Source organism: Hyla sarda, chromosome 4, assembly GCF_029499605.1.
Source record: "Hyla sarda isolate aHylSar1 chromosome 4, aHylSar1.hap1, whole genome shotgun sequence".
In the NCBI taxonomy this organism is placed as follows: domain Eukaryota; kingdom Metazoa; phylum Chordata; class Amphibia; order Anura; family Hylidae; genus Hyla; species Hyla sarda.
The window spans coordinates 163379034-163400022 of record NC_079192.1 but is presented as its reverse complement, the minus strand read 5'-3'; the positions used below and the strand labels follow the sequence as shown (position 1 = coordinate 163400022).

The following is a 20989-nucleotide window of genomic DNA, read 5'->3' as shown; positions in this document are numbered from 1 at the left end:
AGCTGGAGGGACACAAACTAACATAGATACATTAAGACACACACATGGTCAAATCAATGTCAGTCTAGCCGAGGTCAGTATCAGGAAATAATGCAAACCGGAACACAGAGCAAGAGAAGAGTCAAGGGAAAAGCCAAAAATCAATTAACAAGCAGGTAGTCAGTAACTAGTAGGTCTCAGCTAAAGTATAACCTTTCCCAGACAATCAAGTGGTCACTGCTCCTAGCTTATATATAGGCAGGTAATCAGGAATACACCTCCCTGATAGGTAGCAGAAAACTACACCCAGATGACACAAGTGAGCTCCAAGCAGCTCCAGTCCAACTATAGTCATTAAACTTTTTGTGTTCAGCCAGAGCCAGACGTTACATTTTCACATTATATAAAAAAAACAAGAGGTGCAAATATATATATATTTTTAATGTTTAAAGAAATAAAAGTTAAGCAAATCATGAACAGAAAATTATGTTAATACAAGAAAAAAAAAAAACACAATAATTTTCCCTACCTACACAACACTGGAAAAAAATGCATTTTGTATAGAATTTTGAGAAGAACCCTTGGACATGCCCACGTTAAAATGCAATTTGTGGGGTTGTAAAGTGTCACAATTTTGATGGGTATAGTAAATCTGAGCCATAAAGTTTTATTGCAACCTAAAGCTGGAGAATCCCTATTCTTTACACATCCATGAAATATCCATGTGAAGCAGTCACAGCATCTCTCTATGCCCTACGCCCTATGCTCTATACCGATATATTGTCCTAGGCAAAATCTCTGAGAAGGATCCTCACTTACAGTGCTCCATTTTTATGCCTTACTAACAACTAAGTGGCACGTCACTGGTAAGGCCCACCTCTCAGTTTGAGAAACTCTAGTCGGTCTATACTTTTGCTAAGAGCCAAATTTTTGTATAAAAAGTGGTTTAAAGAACACAGCAATGTATTATGTATCAATGTATCCTTTGTAGGATTGCCATTGCAAAAGCCAATTTTCATGTGTCCTGTATTCCAGCTGTTTGATGATTTAGCTCTATTATATGGCAATAAAACCAGCAAACTAGAACTTCTTCCGGGGGCCATTTTGGAGTGTTATGGAGATCCAGGAGAGCTTATCACAGCCATTACAATGAACCAGTTCCAACGTTTGCGAGATGGGGACCGATTTTGGTTTGAAAACAAAAGAAATGGGTAAATGATACATTCATGTGCAAAATGCAGGAACTGTGTGAGCAAAAATGAACAAAATGAAACAACATTTTACCAGTGTAAATCCAGTAATTCCGTACAGAATGTGTGTAGAAAATATAGTACAATTCCTTTACTATGGCAACAATAGGAAACAATAGGTGGGAAATTTGCAGACATTCTGAATAATCATTACAAAGGCTAACAAATCTCCAACCAATTAGTGTTAGTAGAGAAAGCAACGAAAATAGAGAAACATAGCCGCACATCCACCATTTGTATGTTGATCTACTTGCTTCTCAGCATAATTTCAAACACTAACAGGTTGTTAGTATACATTTTGATCAAAAAGCCCACTTGCCACGTCAAGGCCACCTAGTCAGAGTGGGTCCCTAACCTAACACTGGCGGAGCACCGGGCAGTGACCACTGCCTCCAAGACACCATGCCTGCAGGGAGAGCAACCAAGTGGCCAGGCAGCCCCACTGCTGCCAACCAAGCCTCTGGCTCCGGGCCACACCACCCCAAAGACAAAGCATCACAGAAGTAGAGAAAGGTTGTGATAACAGCCTAGAATAAACTGCTATCAAAAGAAGTTTCAATGGGTTAACCTTGACTTATGAAAGACAAAATACCATGTACTCATCTTCCTAGATCCTGTGCAGTCTCTGGTATCATGGCTCTCAGTCACTGCTATGCTCCTCTTCCTGGTACAGAGGATACATGTGATCCCACATGAGTGGCAACGTCTTTTGCATTCTAGCACCAGGAAGTGTTGTGCAGCAGAGACAGGGCCATCTGATAATGATGAATGTGCTGAATCGGGAAAGAGGAATAGAGTTTTTTTTTAGTATATCTCTATGTAATGAAAAAAGTCAATCATTGGTTTAAAAAATGAACTATTATACAACCTTGAAGGAAAACGTACTGGTTCTCAAGGACTCATTTGGTGGTGTGGGTGAAGTAGATAATATAAGTGTGTATATGTGAGTAGTAGACTACAAGGATATATCCTGAAAGATGCCCAAAAGAAAATAAATACCAGAAATTTACAGTTTTAAAATAGCTAGTTTAATGAGTAAATAGTTCATAAAACATCAAAGTGGATGCCGGCAATCCACTTCTATACATGAAACATAAAATTGTTAGAATAATGCAATAAAATAAATAAACTAGTAAACACTGTCCACAGATAGATTCCAATTTGTGTTAAAAAATAGTCACAGCTTCCAAAAGACAATGGTGCATGAAGAAATAGAAAAAGGTAGTAGTTTGTGTGAAGTAATTGAAGCGCTGGGGCACCTCAACAATTGCCCCACTCCTGCTGTGCTAATGTTCTGCGCGTTGGATAAGCGCTAATACGCTGAATGTCTGATCCGTGTATTTGATAAATCCATAAACATGTAAATGTTATACAATTGCTGTGACGTTGGTGGTGGGTGAGACACTGTAGCACGACTCGGCGGTCGGCAGAAATTAAACCAAGATTCACTCACCCACCCTTGGTTCCAGGCACGGGACGTCTTCAAGCTTCGGATCTCAGCAGATCGCGCCGGTGCTCTAGCTTCAAGCAGGGGAGCCTGTTGTTAAACAGACAAGCCCTGTAAGCGAGAGGTGTCTTGGCGTGTAGGATACTTGGCTGATTCGGTCCTCGTTGAGACATGCGCACATCAATGATGCGCTGAGTATGCTGTGAGTATTTTGGCAGGTTCTTTAGGATATCTGACTGGAAGTGAGGCGTGGGTACAGGTCAGCATCAGATGCGTTTTGAGCAGCCTGGGCGGCATCCACTTTGATGTTTTATGAACTATTTACTCATTAAACTAGCTACCGTATATACTCGAGTATAAGCCGAGTTTTTCAGCACGATTTTTCGTGCTGAAAACACCCCCCTCGGCTTATACTCGAGTGAACTCTCCGCCCTCAGTGGTCTTCAACCTGCGGACCTCCAGATGTTTCAAAACTACAACTCCCAGCAAGCCCGGGCAGTCATCATCCAGCCCACCCACCCCCCCTCCCTCTCACCCCCTTTAGTTTTGTACTCACCTCCGCTCGGCGGGACGTTAGGGTGCGCTGGTCCGATGCTGCAGGACTGTCCGGTGGGGAGGTCGTCCGGTGGGATAGTGGTTCCGGGCTGCCATCTTCACCGGGGGGCCTCTTCTCCGCGCTTCGGGCCTGGCCCCGGAATAGTCACGTTGCCTTGACGACGATGCAGAGGGACGTTCATTTCCAACGTCGCTCTGCGTCGTCGTCAAGGCAACGCCTCTATTCCGGGCCCGAAGCGCGGAGAATAGGCCTCCCGGTGAAGATGGCAGCCCGGAACCACTATCCCACCGGATGACCTGCCCACCGGACATTCCTGCAGCATCGGACCAGCTCACCCTAACGTCCTGCCGAGCGGAGGTGAGTACAAAACTAAAGGGTGTGAGAGGCAGGGGGGGCTGGATGATGTCAAAGGCCGCAGTGGTCTTCAACCTGTGGACCTCCAGAGGTTTCAAAACTACAACTCCCAGCAAGCACGGACAGCCGATGGCTGCCCGGGTTTGCTGGGAGTTGTAGTTTTGAAACATCTGGAGGTCCGCAGGTAGAAGACTATTGTATCAGACATTGACAAGCGGTGATGATGAAGGGGGGGGGGGCTGATGACATGTGGTGATGATGACAAGGGGATGATGAAGGGGGGGTGTGGGATGATGACAAGGGGATAATGAAGTGGGGGGTGGGATTATGACAAGGGGATGATTAAGGGGGGGGGTGGGATGATGACAGGGGGATGATAAAGGGGGTGTGTGGGATGATGACAAGGGGATGATGAAGGGGGGGAGGGGATGATGACAAGGGGATGATGAAGGGGGTGTGTGGGATGATGAAAAGAGGATGATGAAGGGGGGTGTGGGATGATGACATGGGGATGATGAAGGGGTGTGTGGGATGATGACAAAGGGATGATGACAGGTGGTGATGATGAAGGGGGGATGATGACAGAGTGATGATGATGATGAGGGTGTTAATGACGGGGGTCTGGATGATGACAGGGGGGATGATGTATTTCCCACCCTAGGCTTATACTCGAGTCAATAACTTTTCCTGGGATTTTGGGGTGAAATTAGGGGCCTCGGTTTATATTCGGGTCGGCTTATACTCGAGTATATACGGTATTTTAAAACTGTAAATTTCTGCTATTTATTTTCTTTTGGGCATTTTTCAGGATATATCCTTCTAGTCTACTACTCACATATACACACTTATATTATCTACTGCACCCACACTACCAAATGAGTCCTTTAGAACCAGTACGTTTTCCTTCAATTTTTCTTTTTGTGCATGCAGTTCTCTGCTTGTATAAACCTGGTTTAGCTTTTAGGGGTCTGCAGTCAATGGATTCTTGGACAATTCATCAGATTGAGCACACCTATTACCTTTTTCTCTTTTATTATACAACCTTGTTCAATAGAAATAGATTTTGCATGACGTGTGCATGTCAAGTGGGGTACTCCTTCCTCTCATGTCAAGATGTTACATTTTCTTACCTGTTTTTATAACGTAAATAGTCTGTTATTACTGCCTTCCACAGCGATTGGACTTTCCTACAGCCTTTAACATAATTTCTACCTAGTAAGGTACCTTACCAGTCAGGAGTCAAAAGCCAGTCAGCTGTCATATTATTGTCTACTCGATTCCCAAGGCACATACATGATATAAAAATAGAATTTCTAACATCTCAGTAAATTTTATTTGCTAATTTCGTTTCTAATCATATTTTACTTTTTTAATGCTAAATTTACATGTATTTGGGTTTTATGTCACGGAGAAAACAATTTATTATACTTTTTCTCTTGAAGATTATTTACTACAAATGAAATAGAAAATATTAAGAATACTTCATTCCATGATGTCATTGTGGCAGTGACCTCTGCACAATCTGGAGATATCCAGCAGAAGGTATTCACTTGGGTTGATGGTGAGTATAAATATCGATCTGACATATATAGGTTAGGGTATATTCAATGATATAGTCATTCAACATATAGTATTTTATTTTTCTATAACACTACCCAGTTTATTAGAAGGACATTTTGTCTCCCTAAATACCATTGTAGTACATACAACCTTAGTGTTAATCATATGTATGGATTTGGTCAACATGTATATTAATATATAGGCTAGGTTTCATGGATGTTTTTTTATATTTTTTAGTATATGAGAGGAGTCTTGTAGATATAAACAATCCATACAGACCCTCAAACAAATTTACATTTATGCTACTGAGTAAGGGACCTGGGGAGGTCCTAAAGTGTGTAAAGCATTATATAAGGTCACTATACCGCCCTACTAGAAAACCAAGACAGTACTCCCTCAATGACATCCTACTGCACTTGTTCTGCACTAGGGAGCTGTCAATCAAAGGCGCATGCACTCTGTTCCACACGAATGCCATTGCTCTCTGTATTAGACTCCACCACTATACTTACCTCCACAGTCAGGATCACCTCTCCAACCAAGCCACAGGATCATTCAGTCTTGTTAGTATTTTATATAATTTTGTATATATATATATATATATATATATATATATATATATATATTCATTTCATTCATTTGATTGTATTTTAAAAGGATACTCCACCGGAAACATCTTCTCCCCTATCCAAAGGGGGATTAAGATGTTTTCCGGTGGAGTACCCCTTTAAAGGTGGCCACCAGGGCCCTGTGGTCCACTGCAAAGGAATGAAGAGAGTCCAGCTCACCTCCCGTGTCGTTCTATGCACGGACCGGTGCCCGGCCAGGCGCCCCGGATACTGGAAATGAAGAAGGAGTCCAGCACTGCAGTGAAGGCAGCTTTATTATGTGAGGAGCAAGCATTAAAAGCACACTAGTCAGACATGTTTCAAGCGCGAACGCTCTTCCTCGGTGACGTCACTTCTTGGCATCCCTCACTCAGAAGGGATGATAGCATTTCATCCCTCCTGAGGAAGTGAAGGTGTCTATTAATAATTTGTTTGATGTTATTGAAATAGGGTGAATAAGTGAGTGCCACAATGGGTTTTTTACTTTGTTTTGTTGGTGCGTGTTGTGGATTAACAAGAGCACTTCTATCCTTGTTGGCTACAATACCTTCAGCCCTATTTAAGGTATGATGGGAATAACCCCTATTAGACAACCTATTCTTCATGACTACTCTTGAATTCCACCTTAACACCCACAGCCAATATTCATCAGATCTTAAAGAATTTATCAAAATGGTCATCTGGTTCCTCATGTCCCGCAACTATTTCATATTTGATAGAACATTCTACGTACAGACTAGTGGTGTTTCCATGGGAGCCAAACACTCACCATCCCTGGCCAATTTGACTATGTCCTTTTGGGAGTCTAATTACATCTTCACTACTGATAATCCATTTGCCAACAGCATACAGTGGTATGGTCGCTTCATTGACGACCTCCTCCTCATTTGGAGGGGGGACGTCGCGACCGTACCACTGTTTGCTGCATATCTGAATGATAATCCATACAATCTTAAATTTACATACCAGTTTGATTCACAGACCATGGCATTTTTGGATTTAACCTTCACCACCAACTCATCAAGTCAAATTTCCACCTCAACTCACCGCAAGCCCATCTCCGGTAACACTGTCCTCAGAGCTGACAGCAATAATCCATTACACACCACCAGATCCATACCAGTAGGGGAGTTCACTAGACTCAAGAGAAATTGCTCCGACATGACCACATACAAATCTCAGGCAGAGGAATTAAAGAATAGGTTGTCTAATAGGGGTTATTCCCATCATACCTTAAATAGGGCTGAATGTATTGTAGCCAACAAGGATAGAAGTGCTCTTGTTAATCCACAACACGCACCAACAAAACAAAGTAAAAAACCCATTGTGGCACTCACTTATTCACCCTATTTCAATAACATCAAACAAATTATTAATAGACACCTTCACTTCCTCAGGAGGGATGAAACGCTATCATCCCTTCTGAGTGAGGGATGCCAAGTAGTGTCCAAAAGAGCCCCCACACTTGGTGATCAGCTATCGCCAAGTGTGGTGGTGAGTGAAAGATCCAGTCACTCACACTGGTTAGCTCAAAAGGGTTTTTTCAAGTGCGGACAGAGAATATGCCGCACTTGTAATTATGCAAAACCCACAAAAACTTTCACCTCTGCCGATGGCACCAGGACTTTTTTCATAAAGTCATACATTAATTGTAATTATACCAATGTGGTGTACATCATAGAATGCTCACTCTGTCAACTTAAGTATGTGGGTTACACAACCAGAAAGTTAAAAACCAGAGCGTTAGAGCATTTGAATGACAGTACTACCACATCGAGAAGACACAGATCAGCTGCATCTGCTCACTTTCAAACTGTGCATCATGGTAATACGAGTGGCTTTACCATCTATGCTATCGAACTTGTTAAATCTAACATTAGAGGAGGATGTATCAGGAAAAAATTAGCTGACAGAGAAGCTTTTTGGCAGTTCACTTTAGGAACACGTAGTCCCACAGGTTTAAATATCCGACGGGAACTGTTGTTCCATTATTAATTTCACATATTTTTTCCTGTTAGTCCTGTTACCCTTTGTTAGTTTTTAGCCTTTTTGGTATGTGGTATTATACATTTTACTTATGTATTTTGATACACTTTCATATATATACTTCTTTTTGTATTTTGTATTTTGTATCCTGCATGTGCATTTTACCTGTATACCTCGATCCCTGTCTATCAGTGTGATGTCAGGTACATGGGTGTTGTTTCACCTTGCCCCACCCTTTGAATTGGGTATATAATGGCTCACCTGTGCTCACACTGACGTCACCGAGGAAGAGCGTTCGCGCTTGAAACATGTCTGACTAGTGTGCTTTTAATGCTTGCTCCTCACATAATAAAGCTGCCTTCACTGCAGTGCTGGACTCCTTCTTCATTCCCTGTGGTCCACTCCTGTAATATCATTGTTTTGTATCTGAATTATTTTTAAATAAATAGCTATACATTTTTATATGCTAAATTATCCAGATATCTAATTGATTTTTGAGCACTATTATTTTCTTTTTCAATTTCGGAGTTTAAATTTAGGACCTGGCAACTAAATCATTTGATATATTTATTCCTCTACTAAGAGGAACAAATAGCTAGAGGTTGTAATGCTATGACATATCGAATTTAAATGTGTATTTTTTTTAAAACTATTTATTCAACTTATTTGAAGATGCTTGTGCAAACTGGTGCAAATACGAACAGTAAATATACCTAAAAGGGAACATAATCTATAGATCATACTGTATACGTATGTACTGTATGACACTAAATGGGAGACTTTTAAAAATATCTTAAATTCTCACTGTAAGATGTATATACCTTATGGGAATAAAAGGGTAAGAAATAAAGGAAAACCAATATGGATGAATAAGAACGTTAAGTGGCAATAAATTACAAAAATAAAGCATTTAAACTACTAAAACAGGACAGCAGTGAAGAAGCATTAACCCCTTAACGACGCCGGATGTAAATGTACGTCCACAGCGCTGCCGCGGCGATCCGATCATCAAGCACGGCAGACGGAGGTCCCCTTACCTTCCTCCGCTGCCTTCCCGGCGTCTTCTGCTCTGATCTGCCTTCACACAGACAGAGCAGAAGATGACCAATAACACTGATCAGTGCTATGTCCTATGCATAGCACTGAACAGTATTGGCTATCAAATGATTGCTATAAATAGGGGACTATTAAGGTGTAAAAAAAATGTTAAAACCCCCCTCCCCCAATAAAAACGTAAATTGTCCCATTTTCCCTATTTCACCCCCAAAAAGTGTTAAAAAGATATTTTATACACATATTTGGTATTGCCGTGTGCGTAAGTATCTGAACTATTAAAATAAAATGTTAATGATACCGTACGGTGAACGGCGTGAACGTAAAAAAAAAAAGTCCAAAATAGCTGCTTTTTTTTTATAACATTTTATTCCCAAAGAAATTAACGAAAAATGGATTAAAAGTTATATATAAGCAAATATGGTATCAATAAAAAGTAAAAATCACGGTGCAAAAAATGAGCCCTCATACCGCCGCTTATACGGAAAAATGAAAACGTTATAGGTCTTCAAAATAGGGGGATTTTAAACGTACTAATTTGGTTAAAAAGTTTGCGATTTATTTTTAGCACAACAGTAATAGAAAAGTATGTTATCATGGGTATCATTTTAATCATATTGACCTAAAGAACACATGTCATTTTTACCGTAAATTGTACGGCGTGAAAACAAAACCTTCCAAAATTGGCAAAATTGTGTTTTTCTTCTTAATTTCCCCACACAAATAGTATTTTTTTTGGTTGCGCCATACATTTTATGGTAAAGTGAGTGATGGCATTACAATGGACAACTGGTCACGCCAAAAAGAAGTCATACTAGTCATACTAGTCTGTGGATGAAAATATAAAAGAGTTATCATTTTTGAAGGGCTGAGTCCTTAAAGGGGTACTCCGCCCCTAGACATTTTATCCCCTATCCAAAGGATAGGGGATAAGATGTCAGATCGCCGGGGTCCCGCTGCTGGGGACCCCGGGATCGCTGCTGCAGCACCCCGCTATCATTACTGCGCAGAGCGAGTTCGCTCTGCACGTAATGACGGGCAATACAGGGGCCGGAGCATCGTTACGTCACGGCTCCGCCCCTCGTGATGTCACGGCCCGCCCCCATCAATACAAGTCTATGGGAGGGGGCGTGGTGGTCGTCACGCCCCCTGCCATAGACTTGCATTAAGGGGACGGGCCGTGATGTCATGAGGGGCGGAGCCATGACGTCACGCTGCTCCGGCCCCTGTATCGCCCGTCATTACGCACAGAGCGAACTCGCTCTGTGCAGTAATGATGGCGGGGTGCCACAGCAGCGGCACGGTGGCGATCTGACATCTTATCCCCTATCCTTTGGATAGGGGATAAGATGTCTAGGGGCGGAGTACCCCTTTAAGGACTCAGCCCATCAAAAATTATAACTCTTTTATATTTTCATCCACAGACAGGGGTTAAAAAGCTATAGAGAAAAATGTAAAATATGTAAAAAAAATAAACTGATAAAAGCCGCAAAAATAGAGACAGAAAGACTAATTGCCAAAGAGAGTAAAACTAACCCCAAAATGTTCTTTAACTATATAAATAGCAAAAAAGGTTAACACATGAAAGTGTAGGCCCTTTAAAAAATGATGAGGATTAAATTATAAATGGGGATCAGGAAAAAGCTAATATATTAAGCAAATTCATCTCCACTGTATTCACCGAGGAAAATGAAATGCCAGGTGAAATACAGTGTGATAAACTCCCCAGTACAGGTCACCTGTCTAACCCAGGAAGAAGTACAGTGCCACCTACAAAAAATCAAAATAGACAAGTCACCAGGTCCAGATAGCATTCACCCCGTGTTCTAAAGGAATTAAGTAATGTAATAGACAGACCCCTATTTAATATTCAGGGACTCTATAGTAACAGGGACTGTTCCCCAGCACTGGCGCATGGCAAATGTGGTGCCAATATTTAAAAAGGGGTCAAAAGCTGATCTGGGAATTATAGGCCTGTTAGTTTAACCTCCGTTGTATGTAAATTGCATGAGGGTTTTCTAAGGGATGCTATTTTGGAGTATCTTGATAAAAATAAATGTTTGACTCCATATCAGCATGGCTTTATGAGGGATCGGTCCTGTCAAACTCACCTGATCAGCTTTTATGAGGAGGTGAGCTCCAGACTGGACAAGGGTAATCGCTCGATGTCGTATATCTGGATTTTTCCAAAGCATTTGATACGGTGCCACATAAAAGGTTGCTGCATAAAATGAGAAGGAATGGGCTGGTGGAAAATGTGCTCAAATGGGTAAGTAACTGGCTCAGTGATAGGAAACAGAGGGTGGTTATTAATGGTACTGATTCTGATTGGGTTACTGTTACTAGTGGGGTACCACAGGGGTCAGTCTTGGGTTCTGTTCTATTTTATATATTTATTAATGATCTTGTAGAGGGGTTGAGTAGTAAAGCAGCAATCTTTGCAGATGATACTAACTCTGTAAAGCTGTAAACACTATAGAGGACAGTGCACTGTTACAAATGGTTCTGGATAGGTTGGAGGTTTCGGATGGGAACTGGCAGATGAGGTTCAACACTGATAAATGTAAGGTAATGCACATGGGGAAGAAAAATCCGTGCTGGGATTATGTATTAAGTTGTATTTAATTAATATTATATTTCTCACAAGCAACAAACTTGCTTTAGTTTACCCACAAAGAAAAACTACAACTTACTATTTCATACAATGGGCATCAAAACTGAAAAGTGTTATGGGGAAATGAAATACATAGAAATTTTATATATATATATATATATATATATATATATATATATACATATATATATATAAAGCATAACAGTTAAACAGAGATAGGGACACTAACAAGAAATTCACAAACAAACCTATAACAGAGGATAGGTTCGACTATGGACGTGGGTGCAATGGCTCCGTACTCGGAATGAACAAATATTGCTGTAACGCTCATGAAAAACATGCAACTTGAAAATAAATGAAGAAGCTATGACTGATAAGGTCTGTGAAATCCTCTTTTCAATTTATTGCACCATCGGATCCTCTGTTATATGAACTATAAGCATCCAAGGAGTTATGCCATTGTAGTTATGTTAAATCCAGCATCAATGATTAGTAACTGCATGTAAAAATGAGTTTGTTGACTAAATACACAGTAAATACAACATGTTAATATATTCACTGTCGCACATACTTTGACAGTATTTTCAGAAAGTGACTTTTCTTGGTGTTTCTGGAGAAACTCTGTTAGATACATTTGATTTATTTAAAATTGTATTTTAAAATGTAACTTTCATATTGCTGTTTATTATAAAATATTTCTATTTCAGGTGATCCATGTCCTCAGCCAGAGCAAACAGGATCTACAATGCTTTCACCTTGTGTTCCACCCACTGCCATTGATTACTTTGAAGGATGTGTGATTGGATACAGCAGTCTTATTGTCATTATTTGTGCTTTTCCTTTAGGTTTGTCAATTTAGCTGTATTTGTTTACATAATAATAATAACAACAACACACAAATAAATTCACCTCAGAATATGTAGGGTATATTTATCAACAGCAAGAACAACAAAGTCTTTAATAATCTGCTAATTATGTCAAAACAATCAAAATGGAGTATATTGTAGAATACATTTTCAGGCAGTTCTAATATGTTAGACACATTCATCTTCCTTATCTCTACTTAAAATGTTGAGCAACTTTGTAACTAGATTGCAATACTTATCTTGTACTGATCTTGTATGATGTATCAAAGGATATTTCTGCACAATTCGTTCTATTTTTGGTTTGTTTCCTGAATGTAATATGAAGCTACACTCTAAATAGTTTTTATTAGAAATGTCCCACCGCTTATCTGCTACTCAGAGAAAGATATCTACATCAGAGTCTGATTAATTACTTTTTATTTTCTCAGTGATTGAGGTTATAGACTAACTCATATAGTAAACATGAGGTGAAAGAAATCAAGGAGAACATTTTAAATATGCTGGAAAGAGACAGGAGAGCAGATACAAGGCGGTGTGCTGGGAAGAATCGCATAGGTTGTGTACAAATATAGAGAGGATACAGAGCTCATCCAGCACATAGCAAAGGCTGTACAGGCAAATGTAATCAAAATATTTAATAAAGACCTATGGGGAAATGGTTTTGGGGCCATAATAAGTAGATAGCAAGAATAAAAAATAGCTATTTAAAGGTGTCCATGTCCTTTTCCTACATGCACAATTAAAGGAAATCTGCAGTTTAATGCAACTTATCCTCTATCCGTAGGAAGGCTGGGCCCCCCCCGCGGCTGACACGTCCCCTCTATGTATCTCTACTGGAGAGGCGTAGATGCGGCTTTCGTGCATCCTCTCCTCTCCTATTGAGCTGTATGGGGGGGGAGGGGGGCGTAGACCTCAGTGTATGTAATGTAGGCATGTAAACAAAGCTTGGCTGAACTCCAGGGTTGTCTGACGACTGATGTGTGCAGAGGCCGACCTATTCTAGAAATGAGCATGTTGGATTGTGCACATAGAGGAGACTTCTAACGAAATAGTGTTGTTGTTGTAGTGGCTAAAATAGGAAATATTTTAAAACAGGACAAGTATGAATATGTATTTCTTATTAGAAATGTTTCCTATTCAATCTCACCTGTTTTCTATTTTTCCTTTCGTCTTTCAGTAAGCTTTTTTATTGCCTGGGTTGTTGCTCAATCTCGCAAAAGAAACTACAAAAAAATTAAAAATAAGCAAGACGTATCCAGTATGAAAAAGGTTTTAGCTGCTGAAGGAATTGCAGGTAAACATGAGCAGGGTTAAATCATAATGCCTTTTATTGCATACATTTTCTACAATTTTCATCATTTCATGCCGTTGAACTGTACATTTGAGCTGTGCCATCTTGGTACTTTGGATTATATTAGTGTGAAAATTGTATTAATATCAGACTGTAGCCATGAAGTGTGACCACATAAAGTTACAGAGCGGGAGTCACGAGTGCTGAGGTGCATAGTGCATAGGAAGTTGCCATTGTTGTGCTTACTTAGTAGTTCACTTGGAATAAAAATCAGCACAAAAACTGTGCGCCAGGACTTTAGAGCAGTAGAAACATGTTTTGTTGCGGGTTGAATAACACTTCTCTATCTGGCTTGTCTGATGGATGAGTTTGGTCTTGGTAAATGCCAAGAGAATCTTATTTGCATGTCTGCATCATGCTTACTGTAAAGTTTGGTGGGGAAAAAAAAGATACTACTGTGGAGTTGTTTTATGGGTATGGCTTAGGCCCCTTAGATCCAGTCAAGGGAAAACTTACTGCTGAGCATACCAAGACCTTAGCAAGGCCTCTGTGTGTGCCATGACTCAGCAATTGACAAAGCCTACCTATGGCAGGCTGAACTAATGGAGTGTGGATTTATCAATCCATCAATCAATATAATGCAAGAAAAAGTAATGCAATAATTGATATATTTTGCATCGCTGAAATCATACTGACTCAGATATATTTGTCTATGATATTATATAATCTATAATATACAGTAAAGACAAGGAGACTCCAGCTCCATACAGATCCAATAGCATCTTTATTCACATAGAGCTACATGAATCCCAGGTACAAGGCAGGATGTGCCACGTTTCGGCCAGGTGCTGGCCTTACTCATACAGTGTATGTGTATGAGTAAGGCCAGCAACTGGCCGAAACACATCACATCCTGCCTTGTACCTGTGATTCATGTAGGTCTATGTGAATAAAGACGCTATTGGATCTGTATCGGGCTGGAGTCTCCTTGTCTTTGCTATTTTAAAGGTGCAGTCCACACCCTCTCCGTGCTCAGAATTGTTGGCTTTGGGGTGAGCTGATTCTTTCTTCTATTGCTATAATATAAAGTACTATGAAAATTTTTCATCTTTTCCAGCTCAAGAATGGCAAGGCCCAGATGAACAACTTTGTCCTGTTTTTTTACAACTGCATTCACAAAAAGTTATCAAAATTTTGGATAGTAGAAGCACAGTGGTGCGGCTCATCAATATGCAAAACCATGAGCAGTTAACTGTCATTCAGTCCAATAACCGTGGATGCCGTACTCTGCTTGTTAAAGTGCCTAATGAATATGACACTGTAAGTAGAATCGTTAAAGTCACAGCCTCTTCTAGTTGTGATCATCTGAGGTGGTCGTCTTCTCAAACAAAATGTCTTCTGGGAAGATATCATTGTATATTTGTATATTGTTGTGAATTGTCAATGTCACACTGTGCACTTTAAAGGGATTGTCCAGAGCTCTTCACTGGTCCTTATCTCGACATGCAAGGAATTCCAGTTTAGCAAACAGCTTCGTGAATGGCTTTCCTGCTTGTCGAGACAGGGACCAGGAGGCCACCTGGAACAGCGCGGACTCAGTGAGAGTATCAGCAAGGATAGAACCAAATAAGTATAAGACAAGCACATGATTCAGTCATTGCTTATTATAGAAGCTGGTGTTTAGGGCATGGAATTAAGTACAGCTTTCAATATTGTAGCAGTTGTTATTATATCACATAGAACCTGCCTATGTCATCATTACATTTAATCATGTGCAGGTCACAGCCACTTGGGGTCCTGGAACTTGTCTCTATAGTAGTATTAGCTGTTGTATACATAATAGATAAGGCATTCACTTACAGTGGAATTTCTGTGCCACAATGTTTTTTCCACTGAGCAAGTGACTATAGTGATAGATCTGAATCATTCACAGTAAGTCTTGCATTCAGTATTTTTTTGTATAGCAATATTAGAAATATATTACCAATAAGTGTCAATATATTTCTAATATTGCTATGCAAAATCATACTGAATGCTAGATAATTATTGCTAACATTTAAAATATTCGAATATGGTATTGTCATTGTGACTGCTATAAACTAAATAGCTATGAACTAAATAAATAAATAAATATATTAATTAATTAATTTATGAATTAATTAACTAATGAAGAAGAAGCAAAACAAAAAACATCTTTACAGCTAATGTCTTGCAAGCAGTCTGTGGGTAGTTTTACTTGAAGTTCTTAAGTTAATATGCTGCCGAAAAGTCAATACTCTCTCTTCTTTCATCTATTATGATTTCAAAGTATAGAGCACCGTAATGAGGAAGATTGTGTAGGTGTAGCCATAACAATTATTTATGCGTAAATGAACTCCAGAAACATGTCTGAATCTGAGACCACTAAAAGATCCTCTAGAGGGCCAGTCAAACACTGCTTCCCAATTTATAAACTGTTATTTCATTTTGTCCTAGGTGCTTTACTTTTATAATGAGGAGGAATGCACAAATTTTATCAATCAATTGCAAGAAAATGGGTTTTCTATAAATGAGAGCAGAATGGATGAGGAAAGTCTACTAAATGAAGCTGTGACAAAACTACAGAGAAGTCAGATACTGGAAACATTTTTCAGGCATTCTTTTGCTCAAGTAAATTTTACTTTGTGTATACTTCTTCTTGTTAACTATTTCATAAAGGAGATGTATATTGGAGATATAAAAAAAAAATTGGTACAAATGTTACTTACCGTATTTATTGGCGTATAACATGCATTTTTTAGGCTACAATTTTTAGCCTAAAGTCTATCTGCGTGTTATACACCGATAAGCCGCTGCAGTTCAATGATTTAAAGCGGGCACTTCAAATCAATGAACTGCAGCGGCTTTTGCAGGTCCAGAGACTTGCCATCGCTGTCCGATTCTCTGCCCCTGCCTATCCTGGGGTCCAGAGACTGCCAGCGCCACTGCCCCATTGCCTCCCCCATCTCCGGTTTCTCTGACCCCGCAGAAGCCCCCTAGGAAAGGCAGGGGGAGAGAGGCCGTCGCTGCCCGCTTCTCTCCCCCTGCTTTTCATGGGGTCTAGAGCCCTGCTGCCGCCGCTTCTCTCCCCCTGGCTATTGGCGCCGCGGCCCCATTGCTGGTGTCGCTGCCCCATTGCCTCCCTCATCCCCGGTTTTATAATTATCTGTTCTGGCTCTGGTGTGGCGTCTCCTGCGTCATTGTCATGCGCTGCGCTACGCAATGACGAGTGACGTCACGTACTCCCAGCGGAAAACTCACTGTGAACCCCCGCCTGTGTGAATGAACCCTAAAAACACTACACTAACACAAAATGAAAAATAAAACACTACATATACACCCCCTTGCACATCCCCCTCCCCCAATAAAAATGAAAAACATCTCATACGGAAGTGTTTCCTAAACGAAGCCTCCAGCTGTTGCAAAACAACAACTCCCAGTATTGTTGGACAGCCTCTGAGTTTTGCAACAGCTGGAGGCACCCTGTTTGGGAAACACTGCCATAGGGTTTTGGTGGAGGCAAGCCCCATCCTTGTATCCAGGTCCGCCCCTATTGAAAATTTCTAATTTAGTACTCAAAATCTCTCACTTCAGAGCCCTGTCGTATTTCAAGGCAACAGTTTAATGCCACATATGAGGTATTTCCATACTCAGTAGAAATTGTGTTACACATTTTTGGGGGATTTTTCTCCTTTTACCCCTTATGAAAAGGAAAAGTTAGGGGCTGCACCAGCATGTTAGTGTAAAAAAATAAAAACTTTTACACTAATATGCTGTGTTGCCCCCTACTTTTCATTTTCACAAGTGGTAAAAGGAGAAAAAGACCCACAAAAATTGTAACGCAATTTCTTCCGAGTACAGAAATACCCCATATGTGGACGTAAAATGCTCTGCGGATGCAAAACAGGGCTCAGGAGTGAGAGAGCGCCATGTACATTTGAGGCCTAAATTGGTGATTTGCATAGGGGTGGCTGATAGTTACAGCAGTTCTGACTTAAACGCAAAAAAATAAATAAAAAAAACTCCCACATGTGACACCTTTTTGGAAACTATACCCCTCATGGAACATAACAAGGGATATAGTGAGCCTTAACACCTCACAGGTCTTTGACAAATTTTCATTAAAGTTGGACGTGAATTTCTTCTGAGTATGGAAATACCCCATATTTGGATGGAAAGTGCTCTGCTGGCGCACTACAGGGCTCAGAAGAGAAGGAGCGCCATTGGGCTTTTGAAGAGAGAATTAGGCTTAAATTGAAGGCCATGTGCGTTTACAAAACCTCCATGGTGCTAGAACAGTGGACCCCCCCACATGTGACCCCATTTTGGAAACTACACCCACCACGGAATGTAAGAAGGGGTACAGTGAGAATTTACAGCCCATAGGTGTCTGACAGATTTTTTGAACAGCCTTCCGTAAAAATTAAAACTTTTATTTTTTTATTTGCACAGCCCACTGTTTCAAAGATCTGTCAAATGCCAGTGGGGTGTAAATGCTCACTGCACCCATTATTACATTCTGTGAGGGGTGTAGTTTCCAAAATGGGGTCATATGTGGTGGGGTCCACTGTTCTGGCACCACGGGGGGCTTTGAAATGCACATGGCCCCTGACTTCCATTCCAACCAAATTCTCTCTTCAAAAGCCCAATGCACTCTTTCTCTTCTAAGCATTGTAGTTTGCTCGCAGAGCACTTTAAATCCACATATGAGATATAAATGGGGGGCATTTACTCCTATTATCCCTTTTAAAAAAGAAAAAAAAAGTCTTTTATTTTTACGTCCCACTTTAACGAAAGTTTGTCATCACCTGTGGGGTGTTAAGGCTTGTTATGTTCCTTGAGGGGTGTAGTTTCCAAAATAATATGCCATTTTTTAAACTGTTCTGGCACCATGGGGCTTCCTAAATGAGACATGTCCCCCCAAAAACCATTTCAGCAAAATTCGCTCTCCAAAAGCCCAATGTCACTCCTTCTCTTCTGAGCCCTCTAGTGCACCCACAGAGCACTTTACATCCACATATGAAGTATTTCCTTACTCAAGAGAAATGGGGTTACAAATTGTGGGGGGCATTTTCTCCTATTACTCCTTGTGAAAATGAAAAGTTTGGGGTAACACCAGCATTTTATTATTAAAAATCGAATTTTTCATTATCACGTCCCACTTTAATGAAAGTTTGTCAATCACCTGTGAGGTATAAAGACTCAATTTACCCCTTGTTACGTTCCTTGAGGGGTTTAGTTTCCAAAATAGGGTGCCATGTGTTTTTTTTTTTTTACTCTTCTGACATAGTGGGGGCTTCCTAAATGCAACATGCCCCCAAAAAAACATTTCAGCAAAATTCGCTCTCCAAAATGCCATTGTCACTCCTTCCCTTCTGAGCCCTCTAGTGCACCCACAGAGCACTTAACAGCCACATGTTAGGTATTTCCTTACTCGAGAGAAAATTAATTACAAGTTTTGGGGGGCCTTTTTACCTTTTACCCCTTGTAAAAATGGGAAAAAAATGGGGCTACAATAACATGTTAGTGTAAAAAATGGAGATTTAGATTTTTCTCCTCCTTTTTGCTGCAATTCCTGTGAAACGCCTAAAGGTTTAACAAACTTTTTGTATGTCATTTTGAATACTTTGAGGGGTGCAATTTTCATACTGGGGTCCATTATGGGGGATTTCCAATATAAAGACCCTCATATTCACTTCAAAACTTAACTGGTCCCTGAAAAAGTCTGATTTTAAAATTATTGTGAAAAAATTGGAAAATTGCTGCTATACTGAGCCTTCTGATGTCTTCAAAAAGTTAAAACATGTCAGCTTTATGATGCCAACATAAAGTTAACATATTGTATATGTGAATCAATATGTCATTTATTTGACATCTCCCTTTTCCTTACAAGCAGAGGGCTTCAAAGTTAGAAAAATGCTAAATTTTCAAATTTTTCCTGAAATTTTTGCAAGTATCGACGGAAATTTACCACTAACATAAAGTAGAATAGTAGAATATGTCACACACAAAAAAAGTCTCAGAATCAAATTTATAAGAAAAGCATCCCAGAGTTAATAATGCATAAAATGATAGAGGTCAGATTTGAAAAAAATGCTCCCATCCTTAAGGTCATAATGCTCCCATCCTTAAGGCCTTAAGGGGTTAAACATACCAACGACTGTCCAGTAGGCAGGAGCAGAGAACAGTTAGTGCAGGGGATGGAATATGATGATGGGATATTTGGACAGGATATGAGGACGGGATAGGATGACATGTATGAGGACCGGATATGATGACAGGATATGAGGGTTGGATATGAGGACAGAATATGAGGGCGGGATAGAGGATGGGCTATGAGGTCGGGGTTATGAGGTCAGGATATGAGGTCCGGATATGAGGACATGATTTGAGGTTCGGATATGAGGACATGATATGTGGACCGGACAGGAAAACAGGACATGAGGATGACATATGAGTATGGGAGCATCAATGTTAATTTTCCTCTCCTACAAGGGTTAAGGAGGTAGACCGGGTAATGCCGGGTACTCAGTAAGTTACCAATGAAATTCCTTAAAGGACTGCATGCCCTCTATTTTCAAAATCAGTAGGGGTCCAAGAAGTGTGTTTTGAATATAATTTTCAGTTTTTATTTTTTTTTTTACTATTTTCCAGATCTATTTTTACAAATTGTTACAACTAAAATAAAACAAGAATAAAACCAAAACAAAACATTTTTTAAAAGAATATGCACTACCTACTGTGGATACAAGATATGGCACACAAAAATAATAGACAGTTTTTTGATGTTTAATTTTAGACAGTGTGCAGTAAATATTTTAACCCCTTAAGGACTCAGGGTTTTTCCGTTTTTGCACTTTCGTTTTTTCCTCCTTACCTTTTAAAAATCATAACCCTTTAAATTTTCCACCTAAAAATCCATATTATGGCTTATTCTTTGCGTCGCCAATTCTACTTTGCAGTGACATTAGTCATTTTACCCAAAAATGCACGGCGAAATGGAAAAAAAAATCATTGTGCGACAAAATCGAAAAAAAAACGCCATTTTGTAACTTTTGGGGGCTTCCGTTTCTACGCAGTGCATATTTCGGTAAAAATTACACCTTATCATTATTCTGTAGGTCCATTCGGTTAAAATGATACCCTACTTATATAGGTTTGATTTTGTCGCACTTCTGGAAAAAATCATAACTACATGCAGGAAAATTTATACGTTTAAAAATGTAATCTTCTGACCCCTATAACTTTTTTATTTTTCCACGTATGGGGCGGTATGAGGAATCATTTTTTGCGCAGTCATCTGAAGTTTTTATCGGTATGATTGTTGTTGTGATCGGACTTTTTGATCACTTTTTATTCATTTTTTAATGTTATAAAAAGTGACCAAAATACGCTTTTTTGGACTTT

The 20989-nt window shown here is 39.9% G+C and overlaps 1 protein-coding gene across 1 annotated transcript in view; it reads left to right on the top strand.

The window, feature by feature from the left end:
* Nucleotides 1–20989, top strand: part of LOC130368624 (dual oxidase 1-like) — a 174849-nt gene that overhangs the window by 97998 nt on the left and 55862 nt on the right. Inside the window, exons 13-18 of the mRNA XM_056572557.1 lie at nt 1015–1190; nt 5029–5147; nt 12115–12252; nt 13451–13567; nt 14682–14884; nt 16040–16213. Coding sequence (XP_056428532.1) covers nt 1015–1190; nt 5029–5147; nt 12115–12252; nt 13451–13567; nt 14682–14884; nt 16040–16213 — 927 coding nt within the window. The remainder of the gene's footprint in view (nt 1–1014; nt 1191–5028; nt 5148–12114; nt 12253–13450; nt 13568–14681; nt 14885–16039; nt 16214–20989) is intronic.